At 37.6% G+C, this 27225-nt stretch overlaps 1 protein-coding gene across 11 annotated transcripts in view; it reads left to right on the top strand.

Moving 5' to 3' along the window:
• The window catches only part of EML5 (EMAP like 5), a 181420-nt gene that overhangs the window by 124223 nt on the left and 29972 nt on the right, over positions 1-27225 (top strand). For 8 of the 11 annotated variants that reach the window (XM_040477952.1, XM_040477949.1, XM_040477947.1 and 5 more), the window contains 6 exons: positions 13949-14037; positions 15096-15272; positions 17814-18015; positions 18694-18820; positions 22387-22401; positions 24328-24336. In XM_040477952.1, the coding sequence (XP_040333886.1) occupies positions 13949-14037; positions 15096-15272; positions 17814-18015; positions 18694-18820; positions 22387-22401; positions 24328-24336 (619 nt within the window). The remainder of the gene's footprint in view (positions 1-13948; positions 14038-15095; positions 15273-17813; positions 18016-18693; positions 18821-22386; positions 22402-24327; positions 24337-27225) is intronic. The other 3 variants (XM_040477951.1, XM_040477950.1, XM_040477948.1) reach the window with 2 other exon arrangements.

Below are 27225 nucleotides of genomic sequence, written 5' to 3'. Positions count from 1 at the left end.
CCCACAATGCAGGGTTCAAACTCACAAACCATGAGAGCATGACCTGAGCTGAAACCAAGATTTGGAGGCCCAACTGACTGAGCCACCCAGGCACCCCTGTTTGTCCTGGTTTTTGTCAGATAAGCTTAGTGTAAATAATAACTGAAAATTTGGAAAATAGATATGTTAGTGAGGATATTAATGTTATTTCCCCATCATTCGATCAAACACATTTCTTAAAATCAGTCACGGTTGTATAACATACATAATTTAATGAGTGTCTTTGTTTTTTCAGCAGAATGCATTGCATATGGCAGTGTTAAATAATTTGGATAAATGCTAAGTGTTTTAAATGCTCCATTTTTAAGGATTTTTGTTTCATGTCTTCATTTATATAAATCTAGTATTAAAGTTTTTCCAAATATAATTAAACAAAATGCTTTAAAAAAAAAAAGTCCTCAAATTTCTATCTAGGGGTTTTTTTATATGCATGATAACAGAAATAGTTTTTATGTATATACATACACAAAAATTAAATAATTTATGAATTAATTATGTGGTTGTGGAGGAAAATGGTTTTCATGTTTAAGCTTAATTTTTCCCATGAAAGTTAAACATCCTCATTCCAAGGAAGATGGCAGAGTAGGAGAATGCTAGACTCACCTTGTCTCAGATACAATTAGGTAACACCCACATCAGTGTAAATAACCCAGAAAATGACCCAAAGACTGGCAGACCAGATTCTCCAAAGCTGAATGTCAAGAAGAGTTCATGTGAAGAGGGTAGGAAGGGTGGAGATGCCTTTGGGAGCTAAAGGGACCCACAGGACTGTCTGCAGGAGGGAGGGACACTGTGAACATGAAGAGGGGAGAGAAACAGACTCTCACACTGGGGAGCCCACAGGGGAAAGACAAAACATTTGGCTTTGAAAACTAGAGGGGTTGAATTCCACACATTCTTAGTCAGCAGGGTTTAACACCTAGAACTTTAAAAATCAGCCCTGGAGGAGCAGGGGCACCTGTGTGGCTCAGTAGATTAAGCATCCAACTTTGGCTCAGGTCATGATCTCGCAGTTCTTGGGGAGAGAAGATAACAACACACACGAGTGGGATGGGGACAGGCATCTCATCTGACTGCAAGCCCTGCCCACCAATGAAAGCTTCTCAGGGGACAACACAGGGAAAGTTCCCTGTAGTTTGGTGCCACTACATCTCTGGCAAATACCTGGTCTGACTCAACTTAAGCCCAAGGTGGCCCTAGACTGGTCCACTAAGAACACAGGGATAGACCCTGCCCATAGTCAGCAAAGAGATCCATTGCAGATGACTGGATTGAGGGCAAAAGCTGCTCAGCAACCATAGCAGAGCACAGGCAACACACACAGGAGATGCTCCCAAAGTAAATGGGACATTGCACTGCAGAGCACCACAGGACCTCTTTTTCACAAGGCCACCTCTCTTTCTTTTCTTTTTTCTTCTCTTTTCTTTTCTTTTTTCTTTCTTTCAGAGCATGCGACCAGAGGGCAGAGGGAGAGAAAGAGAATCCAAGCAGGCTCCACGCTCAGCATGGAGTCTGACATGGGGCTCAGTCCCATGACCCTGGGATCATGACCTGAGCCAAAATTAAGAGTTGTGTGTTTAAACGATTGGGCCACCCAGGTGCCCCTAAGACCACTACTTTCAAGAGCAGGAGGTGTGGCTGACTTTCCTAACATGTAGAAATAGACATAGAGAGTTAGACAAATGAGAAGAGAGGGATATGTCCCAAGTGAAAGAAGGGGACAAAATCACAACAAGAGAGCTAAATGAAACGGAGATAATGAACATGGCTGATAGAGAATTTAAAGTAATGGTCATAAAGATACTCACTGCACTTGAGAAAAGAGTAGATGATCTCAGTGAGACCCTTAATAAAGAGATAGAAAACATAAAAAACCAATCAGAGATGAAGAACTCAATAACTGAAATTGAAAATACACTAGATGGAATAAATAGTACAGTAGAGGAAGCAGAAGCATGGATTAGCGACCCATAGGACAGAATAATGGAAAGCAATCAGTCTGAACAGGAGAGACAAAAAATAATAAATGAAAATAGACTTAGGGAACTTAGTGACACCATCAAGTGTAATAACATTTGCATTATAGGGATCCCAAAGGAGAAGAGAAATAAAGAGTGGTATAACATTTATTTGAAGAAATAATAACTGTAAACTTCTCGAATCTGGGAAAGGAAACAGAAATCCATATCCAGGACGTGCAGAGAACCCCCAACAAAACCAACCCAAAGAGGTTCACACCAAGACACATAGTAATTAAAATGACAAAAAGGAGTGACAAAGAATTTTAAGGGCAGCAACAGAAGACAGTTATATACCAGAAAAACCCCATAAGGCTATCACCAGATTTTTAGCAGACACTTTGCAGACTAGAAGGGATTGGCATGATATATTTAGAGTGCTGAAAGAAAAAAAAACCTGCAGCCAAGAATACTGCATCCAGCAAGGCTGCACCTCAGCATAGGAGAGTTTCCCAGACAAGCAAAGGCTAAAGGAATTCATTATCATTAAGCCAGCCCTGTAAGAATTATTAAAGGGGATGTTCTGAGTGGAAAGAAAAGATCATAAGTAAGAGTAAGAAAAGTAGGAAGCACAAAAGCAGTAAAATTAAGTATATTTACAAAAATCAGTCAAGGGATTTACAAATAAAAGGAAGTAAAGTATGATACCACGTACCTAAAATGGGGAGAAGAGTAAAGTGGGGAGAAGAGTAAAGAATGGATTCAAACTTAAGCATCCATCAACTTAAGATAGAGTGCTAGAAGCATAAGGTGTTATATACAAACCTAATGGTAATACCAAATCAAAACCCAGTAATAGATATGAAAAAAATAAAGAGAAGGGAATCTACATATATCACTAAAGAAAGCCAGCAAACCATGAGAGAAGAGAGCAAGGGCAGAAAGGAATAGAGAAGAACTACAAAATCAACCATAAACAAGTAACAAAATGGCAATAAGTACATACCTATCAGTAATTACTTTGAATGTAAATGAACTAAACACTCTCATCAGAAGACCTAGAGTGACAGAATGGATAAAAAAAATAAGACCTCTCTATATGCTTTCTATAAGAGACTCATTTCAGACCTTAGTACACCTGCAGATTGCAAGTGAAGGAATGGAAAACCACTTCTCATGCAAATGAAAGTAAAAAAGGAGCCAGGGTAGCCAATACTTACATTGGACAAAATAGACTTTAAAACAAAGACGGTAACAAGAGACGAAGAAAGACAGGGTATGCTTAAAAAGGAACAATCCAACGAGAAGATAGAGCAACTGTAAATATTTATGCACCCAACATGGGAGTACCTAAATACATACAGTAGTTAAATGCATATAAAAGAGGTGATCGATAGTAATAAGATAACAGTAGGGGACTTTAACACCCCACTTATATTTGTGGATACATCCAAACAGAAAATCAACAAGGAAGCAGTGACTTCGAATAACACTGGACCAGAAGGATTTAACAGATACATTTAGAACATTCCATCCTAAAACAGAATACACATTCTCTTCAAGTGCACATTAAATAGTCTTCAGAATAGATCACATATTAGGCACAAAACAAGTCTCATCAACTGAAAATAATGATTGGGTCAACCAAGAAATGAAAGAAGAAAGAAAAAAAATACCTGGAGACCAATGAAAATGAAAACAGAACAATCCAAAATCTTTGGTATGCAGCAAAAGCAGTTCTAAGAAGTTTATAGCAAAACAGGCCTGGAGCAAGAAAAATCTCAAACAACCTAACCCTACCTAAAAGAGAAAAAGAACCAACAAACCCAAATCCAGCAGAAGGAAGAAAAAAACAAAGATTAGAGCTGAAATAAACAAAATAGAAACTAAAGAAACGATGGAACAGATCAATGAAACCAGGAGCTGGTTCTTTGACAAGATCAACAAAACTGATAAACCTCCAGCCAGATTTATTAAGGGAGAAAAAAAAAAACAACACCTCAAAATCAGAAACAAAAGAGGAGAAATTACCAATACCACAGAAATAAAAGACTTGTAAGAGAATAGTATGAAAAATAATATGCCAAACAAATAATATGACAACCTAGAAGAAAAGGATAAATTCCTAGAAACATACAACCTATCAAAACTGAAACAGGGGGGCACCTGGGTGGCTCAGTTGATTAAGGGACCAACTTAGGCTCAGGTCATGATCTCACAGTTTGTGAGTTCAAGCCCTGCGTCGGGCTGTGTGCTGACAGCTCAAAGCCTGGAGCCTACTTCGGATTCTGTGTCTCCCCTCTCTCTGTCCCTCCCCTGCTCACTCTCTGTGTCTCTCTGTCTCTCAATAATAAATAAATGTTAAAAAAAAAAATTAAAAAAAAAAACTGAGACAGGAAGAAATAGAAAATTTGGAGGAATCCTGGGAAGATGGCGGCGTAGGAGGACGCTGGGCTCACCGCGCGTCCTGCTGATCACTTAGATTCCACCTACACCTGCCTAAATAACCCAGAAAACCGCCAGAAGACTAGCAGAACGGAGTCTCCGGAGCCAAGAGCAGACGAGAGGCCCACAGAAGAGGGTGGGAAGGGCGGAGAGGCGGTGCGCGCTCCACGGACTGGGGGGAGGGAGCCGGGGCGGAGGGACAGCCCACTGGCCAAGCAAAGCCCCCGAGTCTGGCTTGCAAAAGCGGAGGGGCCAGACGGAGTGTGTTCCGACAGCAAGCAGGACTTGACATCTGGAAGGTTATAAGCTAACAGCTCTGCTCGGAGAGAGGGAGGGCTGGAGGACAATGGGAGGGAGAGTTGTTGAGCCTCCGATGACAGAGCTCAGCTTGGCAGGGAACAAAGGCGCTCGCCAGCGCCATCTCCCTCGCCCATCCCCCAGCAAAAATCCCAAAGGGAACCGGTTCCCATCACGGAACTTGCTTGCACCACGCAAACACCCAACGCTGTGCTTCTGCAGATCCATCCCTCCGGCGGGTCTGACTCCCTCGTGCCGCAGGGCCCCTCCCGAAGCGGATCTCCAAAGGAAAAGCGAGCTGAGCCTTCCCCTCCCGCCCCTGTGCACCTTGCCAATCCACCCCAGCTAATACACCAGATCCCCAGCACCACAAGCCTGGCAGTGTGCAAGTAACCCAGATGGCAGCACACCCCACAGTGAATCCCGCCCCTAGGAGAGGGGAAGAGAAGGCACACACCAGTCTGACTGTGGCCCCAGTGGTGGGCTGGGAGCAGACATCAGGTCTGACTGCATCCCCGCCCACCAATGCAAGTTATTCAAGACAGCACAGGGGAAGTGCCCCGCAGTCCCGCACCACTCCAGGGACTATCCAAAATGACGAAACGGAAGAATTCCCCTCAAAAGAATCTCCAGGAAATAACGACAGCTAACAATCTGATCAAAAAGGATTTAAACAATATAACAGAAAGTGAATTTAGAATAATAGTCATAAAATTGATCACTGGGCTTGAAAACAGTATAAAGGACAGCAGAGAATCTCTTGCTACAGAGATCAAGGGACTAAGGAACAGGCAGGAGGAGCTAAAAAATGCGATCAATGAACTGCAAAATAAAATGGAGACAACTACGGCTCGGATTGAAGAGGCAGAGGAGAGAATAGGTGAACTAGAAGATAAAATTATGGACAAAGAAGAAGCTGAGAAAAAGATAAAAAAATCCAGGAGTACAAGGGGAAAATTAGAGAACTAAGTGATGCACTAAAGAGAAATAATCTACGCATAATTGGTATTCCAGAGGAGGAAGAGAGAGGGAAAGGTGCTGAAGGTGTACTTGAAGAAATAATAGCTGAGAACTTCCCGGATCTGGGGAAGGAAAAAGGCATTGAAATCCAGGAGGCACAGAGAACTCCCTTCAGACGTAACTTGAATCGATCTTTTGCACAACATATCATAGTGAAACTGGCAAAATACAAGGATAAAGAGAAAATTCTGAAAGCAGCTAGAGATAAACGTGCTCTACTATATAAAGGGAGACCTATAAGACTCGTGACTGATCTCTCTACTGAAACTTGGCAGGCCAGAAAGGAATGGCAGGAGATCTTCAATGTGATGAACAGAAAAAATAGGCAGCTGAGAATCCTTTATCCAGCAAGTCTGTCATTTAGAATAGAAGGAGAGATAAAGGTCTTCCCAAACAAACAAAAACTGAAGGAATTTGTCACCACTAAACCAGCCCTACAAGAGATCCTAAGGGGGATCCTGTGAGACAAAGTACCAGAGACATCGCTACAAGCATAAAACATACATCACAATGACTCTAAACCTGTATCTTTCTATAATAACACTGAATGTAAATGGACTAAATGTGCCAACCAAAAGACACAGGGTGTCAGAATGGATAAAAAAACAAGACCCATCTATTTGCTGTCTACAAGACACTCATTTTAGACCTGAGGACACCTTTAGATTGAGAGTGAGGGGATGGAGAACTATTTATCATGCCACTGGAAGCCAAAAGAAAGCTGGAGTAGCCATACTTATATCAGACAAACTAGACTTTAAATCAAAGGCTGTAACAAGAGATGAAGAAGGGCATTATATAATAATCACAGGGTCTGTCCATCAGGAAGAGCTAACAATTATAAATGTCTATGCTCCGAATACAGAGCGCCCAAATATATAAAACAATTACTCACAAACATAAGCAACCTTATTGATAAGAATGTGGTAATTGCAGGGGACTTTAACACTCCACTTACAGAAATGGATAGATCATCTAGACACACGGTCAATAAAGAAACAAGGGCCCTGAATGATACATTGGATCAGATGGACTTGACAGATATAGTTAGAACTCTGCATCCCAAAGCAACAGAATATACTTTCTTCTCGAGTGCACATGGAACATTCTCCAAGATAGATCACATACTGGGTCACAAAACAGCCCTTCATAAGTATACAAGAATTGAAATCATACCATGCATACTTTCAGACCACAGTGCGATGAAGCTTGAAATCAACCACAGGATAAAGTCTGGAAAACCTCCAAAAGCATGGAGGATAAAGAACACCCTACTAAAGAATGAATGGGTCAACCAGACAATTAGAGAAGAAATTAAAAAATATATGGAAACAAATGAAAATACAACAATCCAAATGCTTTGGGATGCAGTGAAAACAGTCCTGAGAGGAAAATACATTGCAATTCAGGCCTATCTCAAGAAACAAGAAAAATCCCCAATACAAAATCTAACAGCACACCTAAAGGAAATAGGAGCAGAACAGCAAAGGCAGCCTAAATCCAGCAGAAGAAGAGAAATAATAAAGATCAGAGCAGAAATAAACAATATAGAATCTAAAAAAACTGTAGAGCAGATCAACGAAACCAAGAGTTGGTTTTTTGAAAAAATAACATTGATAAACCTCTAGACAGCTACTCAAAGGGAGATGACCCAAATAGATAAAATCATGAATGAAAATGGAATTATTACAACCAATCCCTCAGAGATACAAGCAATTATCAGGGAATACTATGAAAAATTATATGCCAACAAACTGGACAACCTGGAAGAAATGGACAAATTCCTAAACACCCACACCCTTCCAAAACTCAATCAGGAGGAAATAGAAAACTTGAACAGACCCATAACCAGCGAAGAAATTGAATCAGTCATCAAAAATCTCCCAACAAATAAGAGTCCAGGACCAGATGGCTTCCCCAGGGAGTTCTACCAGATGTTTAAAGCAGAGATAATACCTATACTTCTCAAGCCATTCCAAAAAATAGAAAGGGAAGGAAAACTTCCAGACTCATTCTATGAAGCCAGTATTACTTTGATTCCTAAACCAGACAGAGACCCTGTGAAAAAAGAACTACAGGCCAATATCCCTGATGAATATGGATGCAGAAATTCTCAATAAGATACTAGCAAACCGAATTCAACAGCATATAAAAAGAAATATTCACCATGATCAAGTGGGATTCATTCCTGGGATGCAGGGCTGGTTCAACATTCGCAAATCAATCAGTGTGATACATCACATTAATAAAAGAAAAGATAAGAACCATATGATCCTGTCAATCGATGCAGAAAAGGCCTTTGATAAAATTCAGCAAAATTTCTTAATAAAAACCCTCGAGAAAGTCGGAATAGAAGGAACATACCTAAAGATCATAAAAACCATTTATGAAAAGCCCAGCTAACATCATCCTCAATGGGGAAAAACTGAGAGCTTTTTCCCTGAGATCAGGAACACGACAGGGATGCCCACTCTCACCGCTGTTGTTTAACATAGTGTTGGAGGTTCTAGCATCAGCAATCAGACAACAAAAGGAAATCAAAGGCATCAAAATTGGCAAAGATGAAGTCAAACTTTCACTTTTTGCAGATGACATCATATTATACATGGAAAATCCGATAGACTCCACCAGAAGTCTGCTAGAACTGATACATGAATTTAGCAAAGTTGCAAGGTACAAAATCAATGTACAGAAATCAGTTGCATTCTTATATGCTAATAATGAAGCAACAGAAAGACAAATAAAGAAACTGATCCCATTCACAATTGCACCAAGAAGCATAAAATACCTAGGAATAAATCTAACCAAAGATGTACAAGATCTGTATGCTGAAAACTATGGAAAGCTTAGGAAGGAAATTGAAGAAGATACAAAGAAATGGAAAAAACATTCCGTGCTCATGGATTGGAAGAGTAAATATTGTTAAAATGTCAATACTACCCAAAGCTATCTACACATTCAATGCAATCCCAATCAAAATTGCAGCAGCATTCTTCTCGAAACTAGAACAAGCAATCCTAAAATTCATATGGAACCACAAAAGGCCCCGAATAGCCAAAGTAATTTTGAAGAAGAAGACCAGAGCAGGAGGCATCACAATCCCAGACTTTAGCCTCTACTACAAAGCTGTCATCATCAAGACAGCATGGTACTGGCACAAAAACAGACACATAGACCAATGGAATAGAATAGAAACCCCAGAACTAGACCCACAAACGTATGGCCAACTCATCTTTGACAAAGCAGGAAAGAACATCCCATGGAAAAAAGACAGTCTCTTTAACAAATGGTGCTGGGAGAACTGGACAGCAACATGCAGAAGGTTGACACTAGACCACTTTCTCACACCATTCACAAAAATAAACTCAAAATGGATAAAGGACCTGAATGTGAGACAGGAAACCATCAAAACCCTAGAGGAGAAAGCAGGAAAAGACCTCTCTGACCTCAGCCGTAGCAGTTTCTTACTTGACACATCCCCAAAGGCAAGGGAATTAAAAGCAAAAATGAACTACTGGGACCTCATGAAGATAAAAAGCTTCTGCACAGCAAAGGAAACAACCAACAAAACTAAAAGGCATCCAATGGAATGGGAAAAGATATTTGCAAATGACATATCGGACAAAGGGCTAGTATCCAAAATCTATAAAGAGCTCACCAGACTGCACACCTGAAAAACAAATAATCCAGTGAAGAAATGGGAAGAAAACATGAATAGACACTTCTCTAAAGAAGACATCCAGATGGCCAACAGGCACCTGAAAAGATGCTCAACGTCACTCCTCATCAGGGAAATACAAATCAAAACCACACTCAGATATCACCTCACGCCAGTCAGAGTGGCCAAAATGAACAAATCAGGAGACTATAGGTGCTGGCGAGGATGTGGAGAAACGGGAACCCTCTTGCACTGTTGGTGGGAATGCAAATTGGTGCAGCCACTCTGGAAAACAGTGTGGAGGTTCCTCAGAAAATTAAAAATAGACCTACCCTATGACCCAGCAATAGCACTGCTAGGAATTTACCCAAGGGTTACAGGAGTAGTGATGCATAGGGGCACTTGTACCCCAATGTTTATAGCGGCACTCTCAACAATAGCCAAAATATGGAAAGAGCCTAAATGTCCATCAACTGATGAATGGATAAAGAAATTGTGGTGTATATACACAATGGAGTACTACGTGGCAATGAGAAAGCATGAAATATGGCCCTTTGTAGCAACATGGATGGAACTGGAGAGTGTGATGCTAAGTGAAATAAGCCATACAGAGAAAGACAGATACCATATGTTTTCACTCTTATGTGGATCCTGAGAAACTTAACAGAAATCCTTGGGGGAGGGGAAGGGGAAAAAAAAAAAAAGAGGTTAGATTGGGAGAGAGCCAAAGCATAAGAAACTCTTAAAAACTGAGAACAAACTGAAGGTTGATGGGGGGTGGGAGGGAGGGGAGGGTGGGTGATGGGTATTGAGGAGGGCACCTTTTGTGATGAGCACTGGGTGTTGTATGGAAACCAGTTTGACAATAAACTTCAGATATTGAAAAAAAAAATATTTGAACAGACTGATGACCAGCAATGAAATTGAACCACTCATCCTTAAATTCTCAACAAACAACAGTTTAGGATCAGATGGCTTCACAGGTGAATTCTACCAAACACTTAAAGAAGAGTTAATATCTATTTTTCTCAAACTTTTCTAAAAAATAGAAGAGGAAAGAAAGCTTCCAAATTTGTTTTATGAGGCCAGCATTACCTTGATACCAAAACCAGATAAAGATACCACAAAAAAAGAGAACTGCAGGCCAATATCTCTGATGAATATAGATGCGATAATACTCAACAAAATATAGCAAACCAAATCCAACAATATATTTTTTTAAGTTTATTTTGAGAGAGACAGCATGAGCATGGGGGAGGGGCAGAGAGAGAGGGAGAGAGAGAATCCCAAGCAGGTTCTGTGCCCCCAACATCCGTTCATAATAAAAACTTTCAACAAAGGTTTGGAGGGGATATACCTCAACATAATAAAGGCTATATATGAAAACCCCACAGCTAACATCATAATTAATGGTGAAAAATTGAGAGTTTTCCCCATAAGGTCAGGAACAAGACCGGGATGTCCATTCTTACCACTTTTATTCGACGTAGGGCTTGTAAGTCCTAGCCACAGCAGTGAGACAAGAAAAAGAAATAAAAGACACCCAAACTGGTAAGGAAAAAGTAAAACTTTCACTCTTTGCAGATGACATGATACTATATATGGAAAACCCTAAAACTCCACCAAAAAACTGCTAGAACTGATAAATGAATTCAGTAAGGTCATAGGATACAAAATCAATATACAGAAATCTGTTGCATTTCTATACACTAATAATGAAGGAGCAGAAGGAGAAATTAAGAAAATAATCCCATTTACAACTGCACCCCAAAATAATAAAATACCAGGCTGCCTGGCTGACTCAGTCGTTAGAGCATGTGACTCTTGATCTCAGGGTTGTAAGTTTGAGCCCAATGTTGGGTGTAGAAATTACTTAAAAATAAAATCTAAAAAAAAATACCTAGATATAAATTTAACCAAGCAGGCGAAAGACCTGTACTCTGAAAACTATAATGATGAAAGAAATTAAGGGGGCATCTGGGTAGCTCAGTCAGTTAAACATCTGACTCTTGATTTTGGCTCAGATCATGGTCTCCATGGTTCATGGAATCGAGCCCTGCGTCGGGCTCTGTGCTGATAGCATGGAGCCTGCTTGGGATTCTCTTTCTCTCTCTCTGTCCCTCCCCCATGCTCACGCACTCTCTCTCTCTCTCTCTCTCTCTCTCTCTCAATATAAATAAGTATTAAAGAAAAAAAATTTAGGATGACACAAACACATGGAAAGATATTCCATACTCACAGATTGGAAGAACACATACTGTTAAAATGTCCGTACTACCCTAAGTAGTCTACAGATTCAACACAATTCCTATCGCAATACCAGCAGCATTTTCGCTAACCTAGAACCAAATAATAGTAAAATTTGTATGGAACCACAAAGGACCCCAAGTAGCCAAAGCAGTCTTGAAAAAGAACAAAGCTGGAGGTATCACAGTCCCAGATTTCAAGATATACTACAAAGCTGTAGTAATCAAACCAGTATGGTTCTAGAACAAAAACAGACTCATGGATCAATGGAATAGGATAAAGAGCTCAGAATAAACCCGTGATTGTATGGCCAATTAATCTTCAACAAAAGAGGCAAGAATATGCAATGGGAAAAAGACAGTCTCTTCAACAAATGGTGTTGGGAAAACTGGACAGCTACATGCAGAAGAATGAAACTGGACCATTTTTTTATAACCATACACAAAAATAAATTCAAAGTGGATTAAGGATCTAAATGTGAAACCTGAAACTAAAAATCCTAGAAGAGAGCACAGGCAGTAATTTCTCTGACATTGGCCATAGCAACATTTTTCTAGATAGGCCGCCTGAGGCAAGGGAAACAAAATCAAAAATAAACTATTGGGACAGCTTCAAAATAAAAAGGTTCTGCGCAGCAAAGGAAACAACCAACAAAACTAAAAGACCCCCTATTGAATAGGAGAAGATATTTGCAAATGATATATCTGATAAAGGGCTAGTATTAAAAAAATACAACGAACACACATCTCAAGGTGCTTGGGTGGCTCAGTTGGTTAAGTGTCCGACTTTGGCTGAGGTCGTGATCTCGCAGTTTGTGAGTTCAAGCCCCGCATCGTGCTCTGTGTTGACAGCTCGGAGCCTGGAGCCTGCTTCAGATTCTGTGTCTCCCTCTCTCTCTGCCTCTCCTTGCTCACGCTCTTTCTCTGTCTTTCAATAATAAATAAACGTTAAAAAAAAAGAATACACATCTCAACACCAAAAAAATAATCTATTAAAAATGGTCAAAAGACAGGGGCGCCTGGGTGGCTCAGTCATTTAAGCATCTGACTTTGGCTCAGGTCATGATTTCATAGTTTGTAAGTTCAAGCCCCACATCGGGCTGTCTTTTTTCAGTGCAGGGTCTGCTTTTGATCCTCTGTCTCCCTCTCTCTCTGCACCTCCCCCACTTTCACATGCTCTCTCTCAAAAATAAATAACATTAACAAGACTTTTTAAAAATATGCAGAAGACATGAACAGACATTTCTCCAAAGAAGAAATATAAGGGGTCAACAGACACATGAAAAGATGCTTAGTATCACTCATCATAGGGAACTGCAAATCAAAACCACAATGAGATATCATGTCACACCTGTCAGAATGACTAAAATCAAAAACACAAGAAACAAGTGTTGGCGAGGATGTGGAGAAAAAGTAACCCTCATGCACTGTTGGTGGGAATGCAAACTGGTGCGGCCACTGTGGAAAACACTATGGAAGTTCCTCAAAAAATTAAAAGCAATTACCGTATGATCCAGTAATTCCACTACTGGGTATTTACCCAAAGAATATGAAAACAATAATTCAAAAAGATATGTGCACTCCTGTGGTTATTGCATCATTATTTTTAATACCCAAATTATGGGAGCAGCCCAAGTGTCCATCAATAGATGATAAAGAAGATGTGGTATATATACAATGGAATATTAGCCATGAAACAGAGTGAAAGCTTGCCATTTGCCACAACATGAATGGATCTAGAGTGTGTAATGCTAAGTGGTATCGTCAGAGAAAGACAAATATCCTACGATTTCACTTATATGTGGAATTTAAACAACAAAACAAATGAACAAAGGGGAAAAAAAGAGACCAAAAAACAGACTCTTAACTATGGAGAACAAACTGAGGGGAGGTGGGTGGGGGAATGGGTAAAATAGGTGAAGGGGATTAACAGTATACTTCTCATGATGAGCAATGGGTAATATATGGAACTATTGAGTCCCTGTATTGTACACCTGAAATTGCTGTAACAGGGTATGTTAATTACACTGGAAGTTTTTTAAAAAAAGGAACTTAATGAGAGAAAGGTGGTAATGTTCACTGAATGCTTTTAAATAGGATTAATTCTATGCAGTTTTACATATATGATTATAAAACAATTTAAATGTCATAATAAACCATGAAAGAAAATATTTTAAAAAGTTAAACATCCTGACTACATATATATATTTATATTTTATGTATGTTTATTTTATTTATTTATTTATTTATTTATTTATTTATTTATTTATTTATTTATTTTTAAGGAAAGCTTTTACAGGTCAACACTGGTGCTAAAGAACAATTATTCTTTGAAGCTCCCAGAGGGAAAAAACAAACCATTCCCAGTGTGGAGGTAGGAAAATAATAGTGTTTGCAATGTTGTGAATATGACTAGGTGGTTAGAAAACTGATGCCTGACTTTTATTGTTTACATATGAAGCCTGTTCTCAAATTATTCAAATCACGGATGTTCTTTCCGTGAGTTTATTTTACTGGCCTAGACTATTAGATGAGTAGAAGAAGAGGTGCTGTATTAAGAAAAGGAATAAATACTTTTATGTCTAGCTGTGCTTCAGTTGCTTTTCTCAAAGAGAAGCAAACATAGACACGCTATCTTAGGTGGGAGTATTGCATGTCTATTAAATCTTTTGGAACCCACATGCCTAAGATGTTTGTTGGAAAATTTAAAGAAAAAGAAAAAAGGAAAAGAATGTGTTTGGCTTTTTTTCTTCAATGATCTTTTTTTTTTAAGTTTATTTATTTATTTTGAGAGACAGCGAGAGTAGTGGAGGGGCAGAGAGAGAGAGAGAGAACTCAGGCAGGCTTTCTGCCATCAGCATGGAGCTAGATGCAGTCTTGATCCCACGAATGGTGATATCATGACCTGAGCTGAAACCAAGACCAGATGCTTAACCAACTGAGCCACCCAGGCACTCTGTGTTTGGTTTTGTGACTGATGGTATTAGCATAATTTTTTGACAGGGCTGAAGAAGAGAGGCTAAACGCATTTAATATTAAAGTGGCTTAATAAAGAGAAGGTCTGTCAGTAAAGTTCTTAATTTCCAGTAATGATTAATTGGAAAACATGCCACTAAAGTATTAGAAATTTGGACATGAGGTATAAACTACTTGATTATTCTAAGAGCAGAAACTGTCTTATTATCACTGAATTCTCAGCATGTAAAACATACAGGTGTATAATAAGTACATGTTGAATAATGTTATTTTAAAATTTTTCTACAGGACTGGTGGCCTTGGGAAGCTACAAAAAACAAGAAAACTAATTAACTATTTTTGTTAAAATTTTAATTTTACTTGTGACATATATAATTATAAAGAAACACTCAGATTTTTGTTGTTAATTTTTAAGGTTTAGATATTACAAAGTTACAGCCTTTTTTTCCTTTTTAGGTAGAAAAAATTTGTTGGGCATCATGGACAAGTGTGCTTGGTTTATGCTGTGAGGGAATTTGGCCGGTAATTGGAGAAGTCACAGATATAACTGCCTCTTGCCTCACCAGTGACAAAATGGTCCTAGCTACTGGGGATGATTTGGGATTTGTGAAGTTATTTAGATATCCTGCTAAAGTATGTGTTTTTCTTTAACTCCCATAATGATCTTAATTATAAAAATGGTTAAGGTCGTGTGCTTTCATAGTATTTCATTGTTGTAATGAGTATTACATATGTAATATGAAAAGTTTAGAATCCTATTTTTGACATCATATTTATAGCTTTTAAAAAAATGTTTACTTATGAGGTGCCTGGGCGGCTCAGTCGGTTGAGCATCAGACTTCGGCTCAGGTCATGATCCCATGGCTGACGAGTTCGAGCCCCACGTCAGGTGCTATGCTGACAGCTCAGAGCCTGGAGCCTGCTTCAGGTTCTGTGTCTCTGTCTCTTTCTGCCCCTCCCTGCTCATGCTCTGTCTCTCACTGTCTCAAAAATAAATATAAACATTTAAAAAATTATTTTAAAAAATGTTTACTTATTTTGGGAAAGAGAGTGCACACACATTTGAGTTGGGGAAGGGCAGAGAGAGAGAATCCCAAGCAGGCTCTATGCTGTCAGCGCAGAGCCCGACCTGGGGCTCGATCCCATAAACCCTGGGATCATGACCTGAGCCAAAATCAAGAGTTGGATGCTTAACCTACTGAGTCCACCCAGGCACCTGTATAGCTTTTACTTAGAATTAGTATTATAATTTATGATTTCATGCCTTAAGTTATATTGTACAGTGTTTCTCAATATCGAGTAATATAAATATCCCTTTTAGAAGAAACATTTCTTTTATCCCTAATATTAAATAATTTTAGTATTCTTTTGGTTAAATATATACCATTAACAGTAAATACAAACTGTATTTATAGCTTTAAAGTTCAAAATGTTTTAACTATTAGATACAAGATACTATAAAATACCTATAAAATTAAAATAGACCTGATTCAATGTAATGAATGATGTTATGTTGCTAAAACTAGATTGTACAGAACCTTTGGAGTGCTATATGCCAGTGCTGTGTGAAGATTGAATTCTCTTATTGCTTTCTCCTCTTTTCAAACTACTGGAAAACATTAGGCTTTCACTTGGCATAAAAATAAAATTCATATATCAAGTCCAGATGCATTAATTCTTAATTGTTACTAATTCAGATGCACATTTGGCCCTTGAACAACGTGGGGGTTGGGGTGCCAACCCCCATACAGTCAAAAGTCCACATACAACCTTTGACTCCCCCAAAACTTCACTAATCACCTACTGTTGACTTGAGGCCTTACTGATAGCATAAAGTCAGTTAACACATATTTTGTATGTTATGTGTATTATATACTATATTCTTACAATAAAGTAAGCTAGAGAAAAGAAAATGTTATTACAAAAATAATAAGGAAGAGAAAACATTTATAGGACTGTACTGTGTTTATTGAAAAGTATTTGCATATAAGTGGCTCTATGCACTTCAAACCCATGTTGTTCAAGGATCACTTATATAGTATAACCTAAACATAAACATAAATTTGAAATAGGGCACTGAAATCTTATGATATTGGTGGTCTTAAGTAACTGCTCATGTTAATATAATAAGGCATTTATTGGTCAGAAACTTCACTTCTAGCATTCTAGATGGTATAGATGCCTTAAGAATAGGTTCTAGGATAATCATCTATGGATTCCTGCTTCACTTCTGTATAACAAGAACCACAAAATCTTAGAGAAAGTATCTTCTTGCAGTGTTTCGGTGACAGATCCCCCCTTCTATTTGAGCTAGCATTTATTAGGAGTCTTTTCCAAAGAATTCACTGTTTTAGCTATCACTGTATTTTAAGACATTTATTATTTTAATACCTTTGAAAAGATGTCCATCTAAAACTTGCTTATAATACATTGATCTGAAATTTACTTACTTAATTTGTTAGCGTTATGCTAGTGGTCTAGATTTAAAAGTTGTCAGTGTCTGTTACTTGTGTTTTTCTTGATTTTTAAAATAAAAAATATATTTTTGTGGGTACTGCTTATAAACAAAAACACTAATGAATTGAGATGAAAGATATTTACATGAGTATATTCCAAAAGGGTTGATAATTACTTTTTGTTAATATAGGCCATGCTGTACATAAGCATTTATATCCTTTTCAGTTATTGTGTCTATTTCCAGCAATTATATGTCTGCAGAGCCATTTTTTTTTAACAGATATGTACTTTTCCATACACATCTGTAGTTAGCTATTACTTTATTGAACATTTAAGGTATTTAAATTTTTTCACTGCTGTGGGTACTGTGGTGAAAATTTTTTGCACACATAGAATTTTCTTAGCATAGACCCCTAGAAGTGGGGGGATTGGTGAGTCAAAGGTCAGGACATTCTTATGCTTTTAATGCACAATACCAAGTTGATTTTCAAAACAGTTGTGCCCGTAGTACTAACAATGTGTGGGACTACTAGTTTTATCCTGTTGTCAACAGGTTTGGAAATTGTCATTTTTTATTCTAGTGAATTTCAGTATTTTCTGTTTTTTTTTTTTTACAAGATGACTTTGTGATGATTAATTTCCAATCATATATTAAGAAAAAATTCAAAATTATAACTGGCCATTTTCAAGTAATAACATTTTTGTTTTCATCTTTAGGGAAAATTTGGAAAGTTTAAGAGGTATGTGGCCCATAGTACACATGTCACAAATGTTCGCTGGACCTACGATGACAGCATGTTGGTTACCTTAGGAGGTGCAGATATGTCTTTAATGGTTTGGACAAATGAAATGGAGGGCTATCGAGAAAAAAGACCTTGTGATAGTGAAGAATCTGATACAGATTCTGAAGAAGATGGGGGTATGTCATTTTTAAATATTTTAACAAAAGCATAGAAACAATTTAGCACCACGGATTTAAACTACAGCGGTTAAACAAGTAATAATAATGTTAGAATAATTGTGGTTTTAGTCTTTGTCATCTGTTTAACACCAAAATTGATTTTATGACTCAAAAATAACATGCTGGCATGTATTGATGGCTTAAATATATTCTTTATCTACAAATGTATGATAATGCTACTTCAAGTAAGTACTAAAGTAAATTTTGTAGTATTGAACTTAGTATTTTCAAATGATTTTCATCTTTTCCTGATATACAAATAAGACCAGCTCATTATAGAAAAGTTAGAAAATACATTTTGCAAAAAAAAATAAACACAGTATCCATAATTTGACCACTCAGAGGTAACTTTTGTTAACATGTTGAGGCATTCTGTTTTTTAACAAAAATGATATTATATTGAATTTATGTTTTGTAGGCTAATATTATCTCTTAGTAATATTTCAAAAACATTTGTTACGTATCATTAAAAATGCTACATCATTTTTATTGGCTGTATATTATTTCATAATTTGACTATAACACAGTTTATTTAACTTATTTTATACTGTTGAACATCCTTGAATCCAATTTATAAGATCATAACAGAGCTCCTCAGTTGTAACTTAGAGAATAATTCTTATGTTTTGATGGCAGGTTATGACAGTGATGTTACAAGAGAGAATGAAATCAGTTACACCATTAGAGCCTTATCAACAAATATTCGCCCAATGTTTGGAGTCAAGCCTCATTTGCAACAGAAGGAACCCTCTGTTGATGAGAGGTAACAGTCAAATTTAAAACTAGATGAAGAAAAATAATATTGGTTTTGAAAATTGAATTTAGGGGCACCTGGGTGGCTCAAATGGTTCAACTTCCGACTTTGGCTCAGGTCATGATCTCACGGCTCATGAGCTCAAGTCCCGCGTCAGGCTCTGCTGACAGCTCAGAGCCTGGAGCCTGCTTCGGATTCTGGGTCTCCCTCTCTCTCTGCCCCTCCTCTGCTCACGCTCTGTCTCTCTCTGTCTCTCAAAAATAAATAAACATTAAAAAAATTTGTAAAAAATTGAATTTACTGTTTGAATTTTTGCAAAAACTAAGTAACAGTGGTACTCTTGCATTTTACAGCTCCCAGCACCTCTTAGAAAATATATTTGTTCTTAAATACTTTTTAGTGGTGTCACTGTCTCTTGCCAATAGTGTAGGGAATATATAAAGTCTATATGATTAAAAGAATATTATTTGCTAACTTCTATTAATATATGTGAGGGGATTGTAGGAGATAATAAAAATTGAATCCAATTCCAAGTATGTTTTAGGAAGCACATGAGCAGAGGTAGGATTAAAGTTTGAAAAGGCGTTTTTATCCATGCACCTTTAATCAAGGATAGAAAATCATTATTTAAAAATTTTTTTCTGGGGCATCTGGGTGGCTCAGTCAATTAAGCATAAGCATCCGACTTCAGCTCAAGTCATGATCTCGCGGTTTGTGCTGACAGCTCAAGAGCCTGGAGCCTGCTTCGGATTCTGTGTCTCCCTCTCTCTCTGCCCCTCCCCGGCTTGTGCTCTGTCTGTCTGTCTCTGTCTCAAACATTAAAAAAAATTTTTAGTGTTAAAAAAAAAACTAAAAAATTTCCAGAAGGCAAGTGGAAGTAGCGTCCCATTAGAGAATGGGAATTACTGGTCTTTGTCTGGAAGCAGCAAACCAAAAATAAAGGCCGTGCACACAGCAATTTTACGAGGAGAGATAATTTTTTAATAAAGTCTCTGAGTTGGAGGACAGGTCAAGAGAGGGATTGTGAACATAATAATCATTAGGGAATATGGAGAACTGTGAAGAGGTATATGGATCAACGAATGACATGGATTTCAAAAGTGAAGTTTTTAAGAAATGATAAAGGAAAAATCATCCAGAAACTGCAGTGAGGAACCAAGGAGGAGTAGGAGGTGGGAACAGCAGTGACGTCTTCTGTCGAAAACTGTGTTGAGGAAGACTGTTATGAGAAGTTGGTAAGAATATTTGAGGGAGAAGTTAAAATGACAAGGGAGTTCGCTCACATTGGACAGAATTTGTAGAAAATTCGAGTAAATGTCTAGTCAGTGAGGGTAGTGCTGAAGGCCCCTGGGGCTCAGCTGGCTAGAAATGACCAGAAAGCATTGGCAGAAGGGTTTGGGCTTGCACTGCAGCTGATGTTCAGGGAGAAGGATGGGAGGATGAGGGGCGTGTTACTGATGGAGAGGGGGCAGCTAGAGATCTCTGAACTGACGAGCCACAAAGTTCCCGCGGAAGCTCTTGGGAGGTGTTCAGTCATGCCTCCACAGCAGCTTTCCCAGGTGCCCATTTGCTGATGAATTCTCAGATAATTGCATTGGCGTCCCTTATGGATAGGGGGGCAGAATGGTGAGTATCCATTTTGTCATCACATATAAAGAGGCACAGTATTAAATTAGAGATAGGTTTGGGGCTTCTGGGTGACTGAGTTGGTTGAGCGTTCGACTTCGGCTCAGGTCATGATCTCATGGTTCATGTGTTCGAGCCCCTGATGGAGCTCTGTGCTGACAGCTGGGAGCCTGGAACCTGCTTCATATTCTCTGTCTCCCTCCCTCCCTGCACCTCCCTCGCTCGTGCTCTCTCTCAAAAATAAATAAACATTAAATTTTTTTTTTTAAATCACTAACTTATAAAGTATTAAAAAAAAATTTTTTTTTAATGTTTTTACTTACTTTTGAGACAGAGAGAGACAGACCATGAGCAAGGGAGGGGCAGAAAGAGAGGGAGACAGACTCTGAAGCAGGCTCTCGGCTCTGAGCTGTCAGCACAGAGCCTGATGCGGGGCTCAAACTCACAGACTGGACTGTGAGATCCTGACCTGAGCTGAAGTTGGATGCTTAACCGACTGAGCCACCCAGGCGCCCCTAGAGTATTTTATAAAATGAAAAATAATGTATATAAAGAATTTAGGTAGTAAGTCTTCACCACCCCTCCCTGGGAATGAAATATAGAATCACCTGAGGAAGATACCTGTTTAGTACTAAAACACTCCCTGAAACCAAATATCCACAAAGCAATGAACAATATCTATATAATCCATTAATTCGAGAAATACATAGAATTGTGCAAATGTAGATGTTCCTAATGAGGATTTGTGCAGTACAGTGTTTAATATTTCTGAAATTATATTTTACAGGTAATGAAAAGTAAAGAGTGTACTATAAGGAGGAAGGAACTCTAGACCTTCCCATAAATCTTTTTTAATTTATTATATTGATTTTTAATAAAAATACTATCATTTATCAGATAAATTAGGTATATTAGAAAATGTGACCTAATTTTAATGATGTAGCCCATCGTTCATGGTAAAACACTTAAAATTCCTCCGTTATTAATAAAGTGACCCAAGTTCTGACAGATGTAAGGATTTTACTGCTCATGAAAAATGCTTGATCGGCGCCTGGTGGCTCAGTGGGTCAAGCATCCGACTCTTGATTTTGACTGTCATGATCTCACAATTAGATCGAGCCCCGCATCAGGCTCTGCGTTGACAGTGAGGAACCTGCTTGGGATTCTTTCTCTCCCTGCCTCTCTCTCTCTGTCCCTCCCCTGTTCATGCTGTCTCTCAAAATAAATATACTTTTTAAAAAAGGAAAAAAATATTTGACACTTCATAATCTTTGCTGTTAGCTTATTTTTTTTACAGCTAAATTTTTCAAAATTATTTTTGAATTGTTTTGCATTTGTTCTCAGTTTGTTTTATAATTTCAACTCTGCTGAATTCTTTTGAAAATGCCAAGGCCAAAGACAGAAATGACTCCTAGTTAGGAGCCTTCATTTTCATAAAATGAGAGAATCAAAGGAGAAAAAAGGAAGACATTTCTTTTGCCAATTTTGTATATATTTGTGAGATAATGTCTATATAATTGTTTTTGTATTTTAAATAAAATATATTATTGTTATCAGATAAGAAACAAAACATTTAACTATAAACAGTTAAAACAAATACTTGTCAAATATCCACTTAAGAAAATGTTTCTGATGACAGTTGATAACTACTCTACTTGGTCCATACTTTTACAGGGCCTTTTTTCCTAAATGACTTTAATAATTTTATGTTTTTCTTTTTGTAGCAAATCTTGTATATTTAAAGTAGTCATCAGTCAAATTTTCAATATTTTTTTTTTTAGTAAAAATGTTCCGAACAGTGTAGCATAAAATTTAGGCATTTTTGTGTTTCTTTAGAATTGTATTGATGTTTCCTTTCTTCTGTTTACTTAACTGCTACCTTTTAATCATCAGTTTCCATCAATTATTCATCATCAGTGTTTCTTTTTTTCCTCTTGCTCCTTTCAAAGGCAGGGGGTAGTAAGGTAAGTATTTTATTAAATAAAATATTATATTCCATTATTTATTCTTTATTCTGTTTTGATCTTTATAGTGTTTTCAGGTATTGATTTTTTTTTCCTATAAAACATTGAACTACATTTGTCAAGAAAATTATAAAGTGAAATAAATCCTACAGAAAAATTGCATTTGTATGTGTAGTATGTGGGTGTTGCTGAGGTTCTTCTTGATGGTCATTTGGTTTTACACATGACTATTCACAAAGTGCAGATAGTTTGTTTCTCTGTAAGGGTCGGAGGCTCATAAAAAATAGTTAACCACACATATTTATCAGTGACAAACTATTCAATTTATAGACCTGTTAGTTTTGTTTAATGTATATTTATACATTCATTTAAAAATATTAACATAGGGCAGTGGTGATATTTGTATGTTTAATAAAATGGTATGTGCACAAAAGGACTCTCTGGAACACTTTTACAACTCCCTTTTAGTGAGATGAAAATGTCTTCAGGCAGTTTCTGAAACAGTACTGTGTGGAAAAAGCCAGTCTATTTTAGAAGTAAAAAAAAAAGGTACCATTAGGAAAATGCTGGGAGATAAGGATGAAAAAAATAGATTTGAGACCAGATTGTGCAGAAACTCAGGTATTAGGCACTCCTTAACTTATTTGGTAGACAGCAAAAATTCATTATTTGTTTTAAATGAGTGATGTGGGGGGGGGCACCTGGGTGGCTCAGTCCGTTGAATGTCTGACTCTTGATTTTGGCTCAGGTCACAGTCCTAGGGTCATAAGATCGAGCCCTGCATCAGGCTCCACACTAACCATGGAGCCTACTTAAGAGTCAGCCTCCCGCCCGCCCGCGCCCCCCCGGCCCCCCCCCCCCCCCCCCCCCCCCCCCCCCCCTTCCTTCTCTCTCCCCTTCTCTCCCCCCTCCTCTCCTCCCTCTCTCTCCCCCTCCTCTGCCCTTCTCCCCAACTCAGGCTCTCTCTCCCCTGCTCATGCTCTCTCTAATTAAAAAAAAAAAAAGTGAGGGCAAAGATAGAAGTCTAGAGTGTGATGTAACTTCTACAAAGCCTCACACTATCTTAGCAGAAATAAAACATTCAGATCTAGCCTCAGATCTGAAGTAACTTATTCAGGAGTGATCTCTGCATTTTAAAGGGACGCTGGCAGTTTACAGTGGAAGTTACTTGTTTCAAAACAAAGCTAAGTGGAGATACAGTTGTTGTCTTGGGTGTTAATGGAAGGGAGAAGTGACCTTCCTTTCATGAGCAGTTTCCATGCAGAGTTTAGATGACCGTTTGTCATCGGTGCTACAAAGAGATGTTCTAGACATGTGAAGACTCCCTGGTTTCAGTAGGAGGATGGATGAGATGACTTTTGTGATCTCTTTCAGTTCTGTTTTGGTGATCATATTATTAAAGGGATTTTTTTTATCTCCTTTACTAGAAAAATCCCAAATCTAGCATGATCTTGAGTAACTCACATTGCCCGCTGGTTTGGACTGGCTGACTGGGACACCCCCTTAGGTCAGGAGGACCTACTTCACCTCCTTAGACAATTTCCTTAATAGCATCCCCAGTGCTACCAGCCTTTTAAGTTGGTTAACATTTTAGTGCCCATTCTTAAGAACAAAAATAAGCATCAGTGTTTTGTTTGAAATTCAGAGTACACTGTAGAAAAATATGAATGGTAAGCTTTAATATTTACAACACAGAACGTGTTCAATGCCCATTTTTCTGTTTTTACTTCCTTCTGATTTTCCTGCCATTCATGGAGTAACTGGAGCTTTTTTAATATGCAGTAATAAATAACAATAGGCCTTTAATACATGCAGTATGGTCTGCATTAAACTTGTAAAAATATTTAGTACAGAAGTATTTTTACTAGTGTTTTAAATTCAAATTTGTGTTGTAATCTTTTCCCTTTTTCATCTGCTGCTGAAAAGAGGTTCCAGGTAATCCCCTCTCTTTGCTATATTTTACGAGACCTAATTATGTATTTTTGTCATCTTTCATATTTACCATTAATGAGCTGTGTTGCTTGGTGTTAACAGTTTTCCACGCTTTTCCCCTTTGAAATAAGTATCACTGAAATGAGCAGCATCTTAATTACCGGATTTCTGCTACATAAATAACTGCTTTACCAAAACTTTATTTGTTTAACTTGTATAATTTCATAAGTTGTATAGCTTTATTTAAACAGTAATTATATAAATTACTTGAAAAAATTAAGATATGCTTAATTGTTACAGAGGCTTATGTAGATCAAAATTACCTGTTTGTTGTTTGGATTACAATTAAAGCTGTCAGGTGGTAACACCAAATGAAGTTCACCAACAAAACTGACTTGGAAGAAAAGCCAAGCCTGCTATTATTCTTTAAAATGGTCCTAAGAAAAAGTAAATAAATAAAATTTTTAAAAATTAAAAAAAAAAATGGTCCCTAAGAGAAGCTTTTCAAATGTTAAATACTTCAAGTTGAACTCTATTTATTACTTATGGACATCCAAAAAAGTACATGAAAAAGGTTCAAAACCAAAATTTCTGCGGTAATTTGAAAAGTTCTTTGTGCATGTAATTTTTATGTCACCAGCCACAGTTTCTGTACTTCTGCATTCTACTTTACGTTACATATGAACATATGTACTTCTTTTGTATTGCGTGTTCACGATAGAACATTTCGTTTACTTTTATAGATGTGTAACCTGGAAATTGTGAAAATATAAATATGTTGTCAGCCTTTAAATTTATACTCTTTATCACACATGTTGGATTTTTTTCCTACGGGAAAGTCAGTTTGTATCATTATCTGATTTAGTTGTTACAAATTGAATACTAACTTAAAATTTGGACAGGGGAGTTGATAGCATGATTGATTTGTATCCAGTGTTCAGATTATTAAATATTTAACTAATGGTTATCTGGGATAAAAATAAACCAAATGAGGTGGGTTTTTTAAATTAAACACACAAATTTAGGAAAAGAGCCTCCCCAGTTTTGTTTTTGTTTTTTTATTTGGGTATAGTTGGCACAGTGTTACTTTAGTTTCAGGTGTGCAACATAGTGATTTGGCAAGTTTATACATTATGCTCTGCTCACTACAAGTACAGCTACCATCTGTCCCCATACATTGTTATTACAATATCATTCACTGCATTCCTTATGTTGCGCCTTTTATTCTTGTGACTTATTCATTCCATAATGGGAAGGCTGTATCTCCCCCTACCCTTCACCCATTTTGCCCATCCCCATATCTCCCCTCTGGAAACCGTCAGTGTTATCTGTATTTATAAGTCTCATTATGCCTTTTGTTTGCTGATTCATTTGGGTTTATTTTTTTAATATTCCACATATGAGGGAAATCATATGGCATTTGTCTTTGTCTGATTTATTTCACTTAGCATAATACCCTCTATGTCCATCCACATTGTCACAAACAATATCTCGTCCTTTTTAATGGCTGTGTAATAGTCCATGGTGTGTGTGTGTGTGTGTGTGTGTGTGTGTGCGCGCGCGCGCACACCTGTCTTATCCATTTGTCTACCAATGGACATTTAGGTCGCTTCCGTATCTTGGCCATTATAAATAATGCTGCAGTAAACCTAGGAGTGCATATATCTTTTTGAATTAATGTATTCATTTTGGAGGGGGGATAAATAGCCAAGAGTGGAATTGTTGGATCGTATGGTATTTCTATTTTTAATTTTTTGAGGAACCTCCATACTGTTTTCCACAGTGGCTGTATCAATATACATTTCCCACCAACAATGCACGAAGCTTCTTTTTTCTACATATCCTTGCCAATGCTTGTTATGTCTTGTCTTTTTTGCTTTAGCTGTTCTAACAAGTGTAACGTGATATTGGGGTTTTGATTTGCATTTCCCTGGTGATTAGTGATGTTGAACATCTTTTTATGTATCTGTCGGTCATCTGTCTTCTTTGGAGAAATATCTATTCAGGGCCTGTGCCTATTTTTTAATCAGGTTTTTTTTTTTTTTTTGTATTGAGTTATAGAAGCTCTTTATATATTTTAGATATTAACCCTCTATTGGATATATCATTTGCAGATGTCTTCTCCCATTCAGTAAGTTGCCTTTTTGTTTTGTTGATGGTTCCTTTTGCTGTGCAAAAGCTTTTTATTTTGGTGTAGTCCCCAGTTTATTTTTGCTTTTGTTTCCCATGCCTTAGGGGACCATCTAGAAGAATGTTGTTATAGCTGATGTCAGGGAAATTAGTTAAAAATTGATCCAGTTCTTTTACATCTAACTGGTTTTCCCAGGACCATTTACTGAAAAACTCTCTTTTCCCCATTGTATATTTTTGCATCCTTTGTTATAGATTAATTAACCATATAACCATTGGTTTATTTCTGGGTTCTTTGTCCTGTTCCATTGATCTGTGTGTCTGTTTTTGTGCCAGTACCATACTGTTTTGATTACTATAGCTTTGTAACATAGCTTGAAACCTGGATTTTTTTTTTCTTTCTCAAGATTGCTTTGGCTATTTGCAGTCTTTTGTGGTTCCATACAAATTTTAGTATTATTGGTTCTAGTTTTGTGAAAAATGCTGTTGGTATTTTGATCGGAATTGCATTGAATCTGTAGATTGCTTTGGGTAGCATGGACACTTAAACAATATTAATGCTTTTATCCATGAGTATGGAATATCTTTCCATTTGTTTGTGTCATCTTCAGTTTCTTTCATCAGTGTTTTATGGGTTTTCAGAGTGCAAGTACTTTACCTGTTGGGTTAAGTTTATACCTAGGCATTTTAAGAGCCTCCACATTTAAATTCACAATGGGAACTCTGTACACCTAATGGGATATTATAAAAAGATCCTAAACT

Source organism: Herpailurus yagouaroundi, unplaced genomic scaffold, assembly GCF_014898765.1.
Source record: "Herpailurus yagouaroundi ecotype Mexico unplaced genomic scaffold, PumYag 141, whole genome shotgun sequence".
Lineage (NCBI taxonomy): Eukaryota > Metazoa > Chordata > Mammalia > Carnivora > Felidae > Herpailurus > Herpailurus yagouaroundi.
Note: the sequence above shows the minus strand (reverse complement) of the source record. Positions and strands in the feature narration are given on the sequence as shown.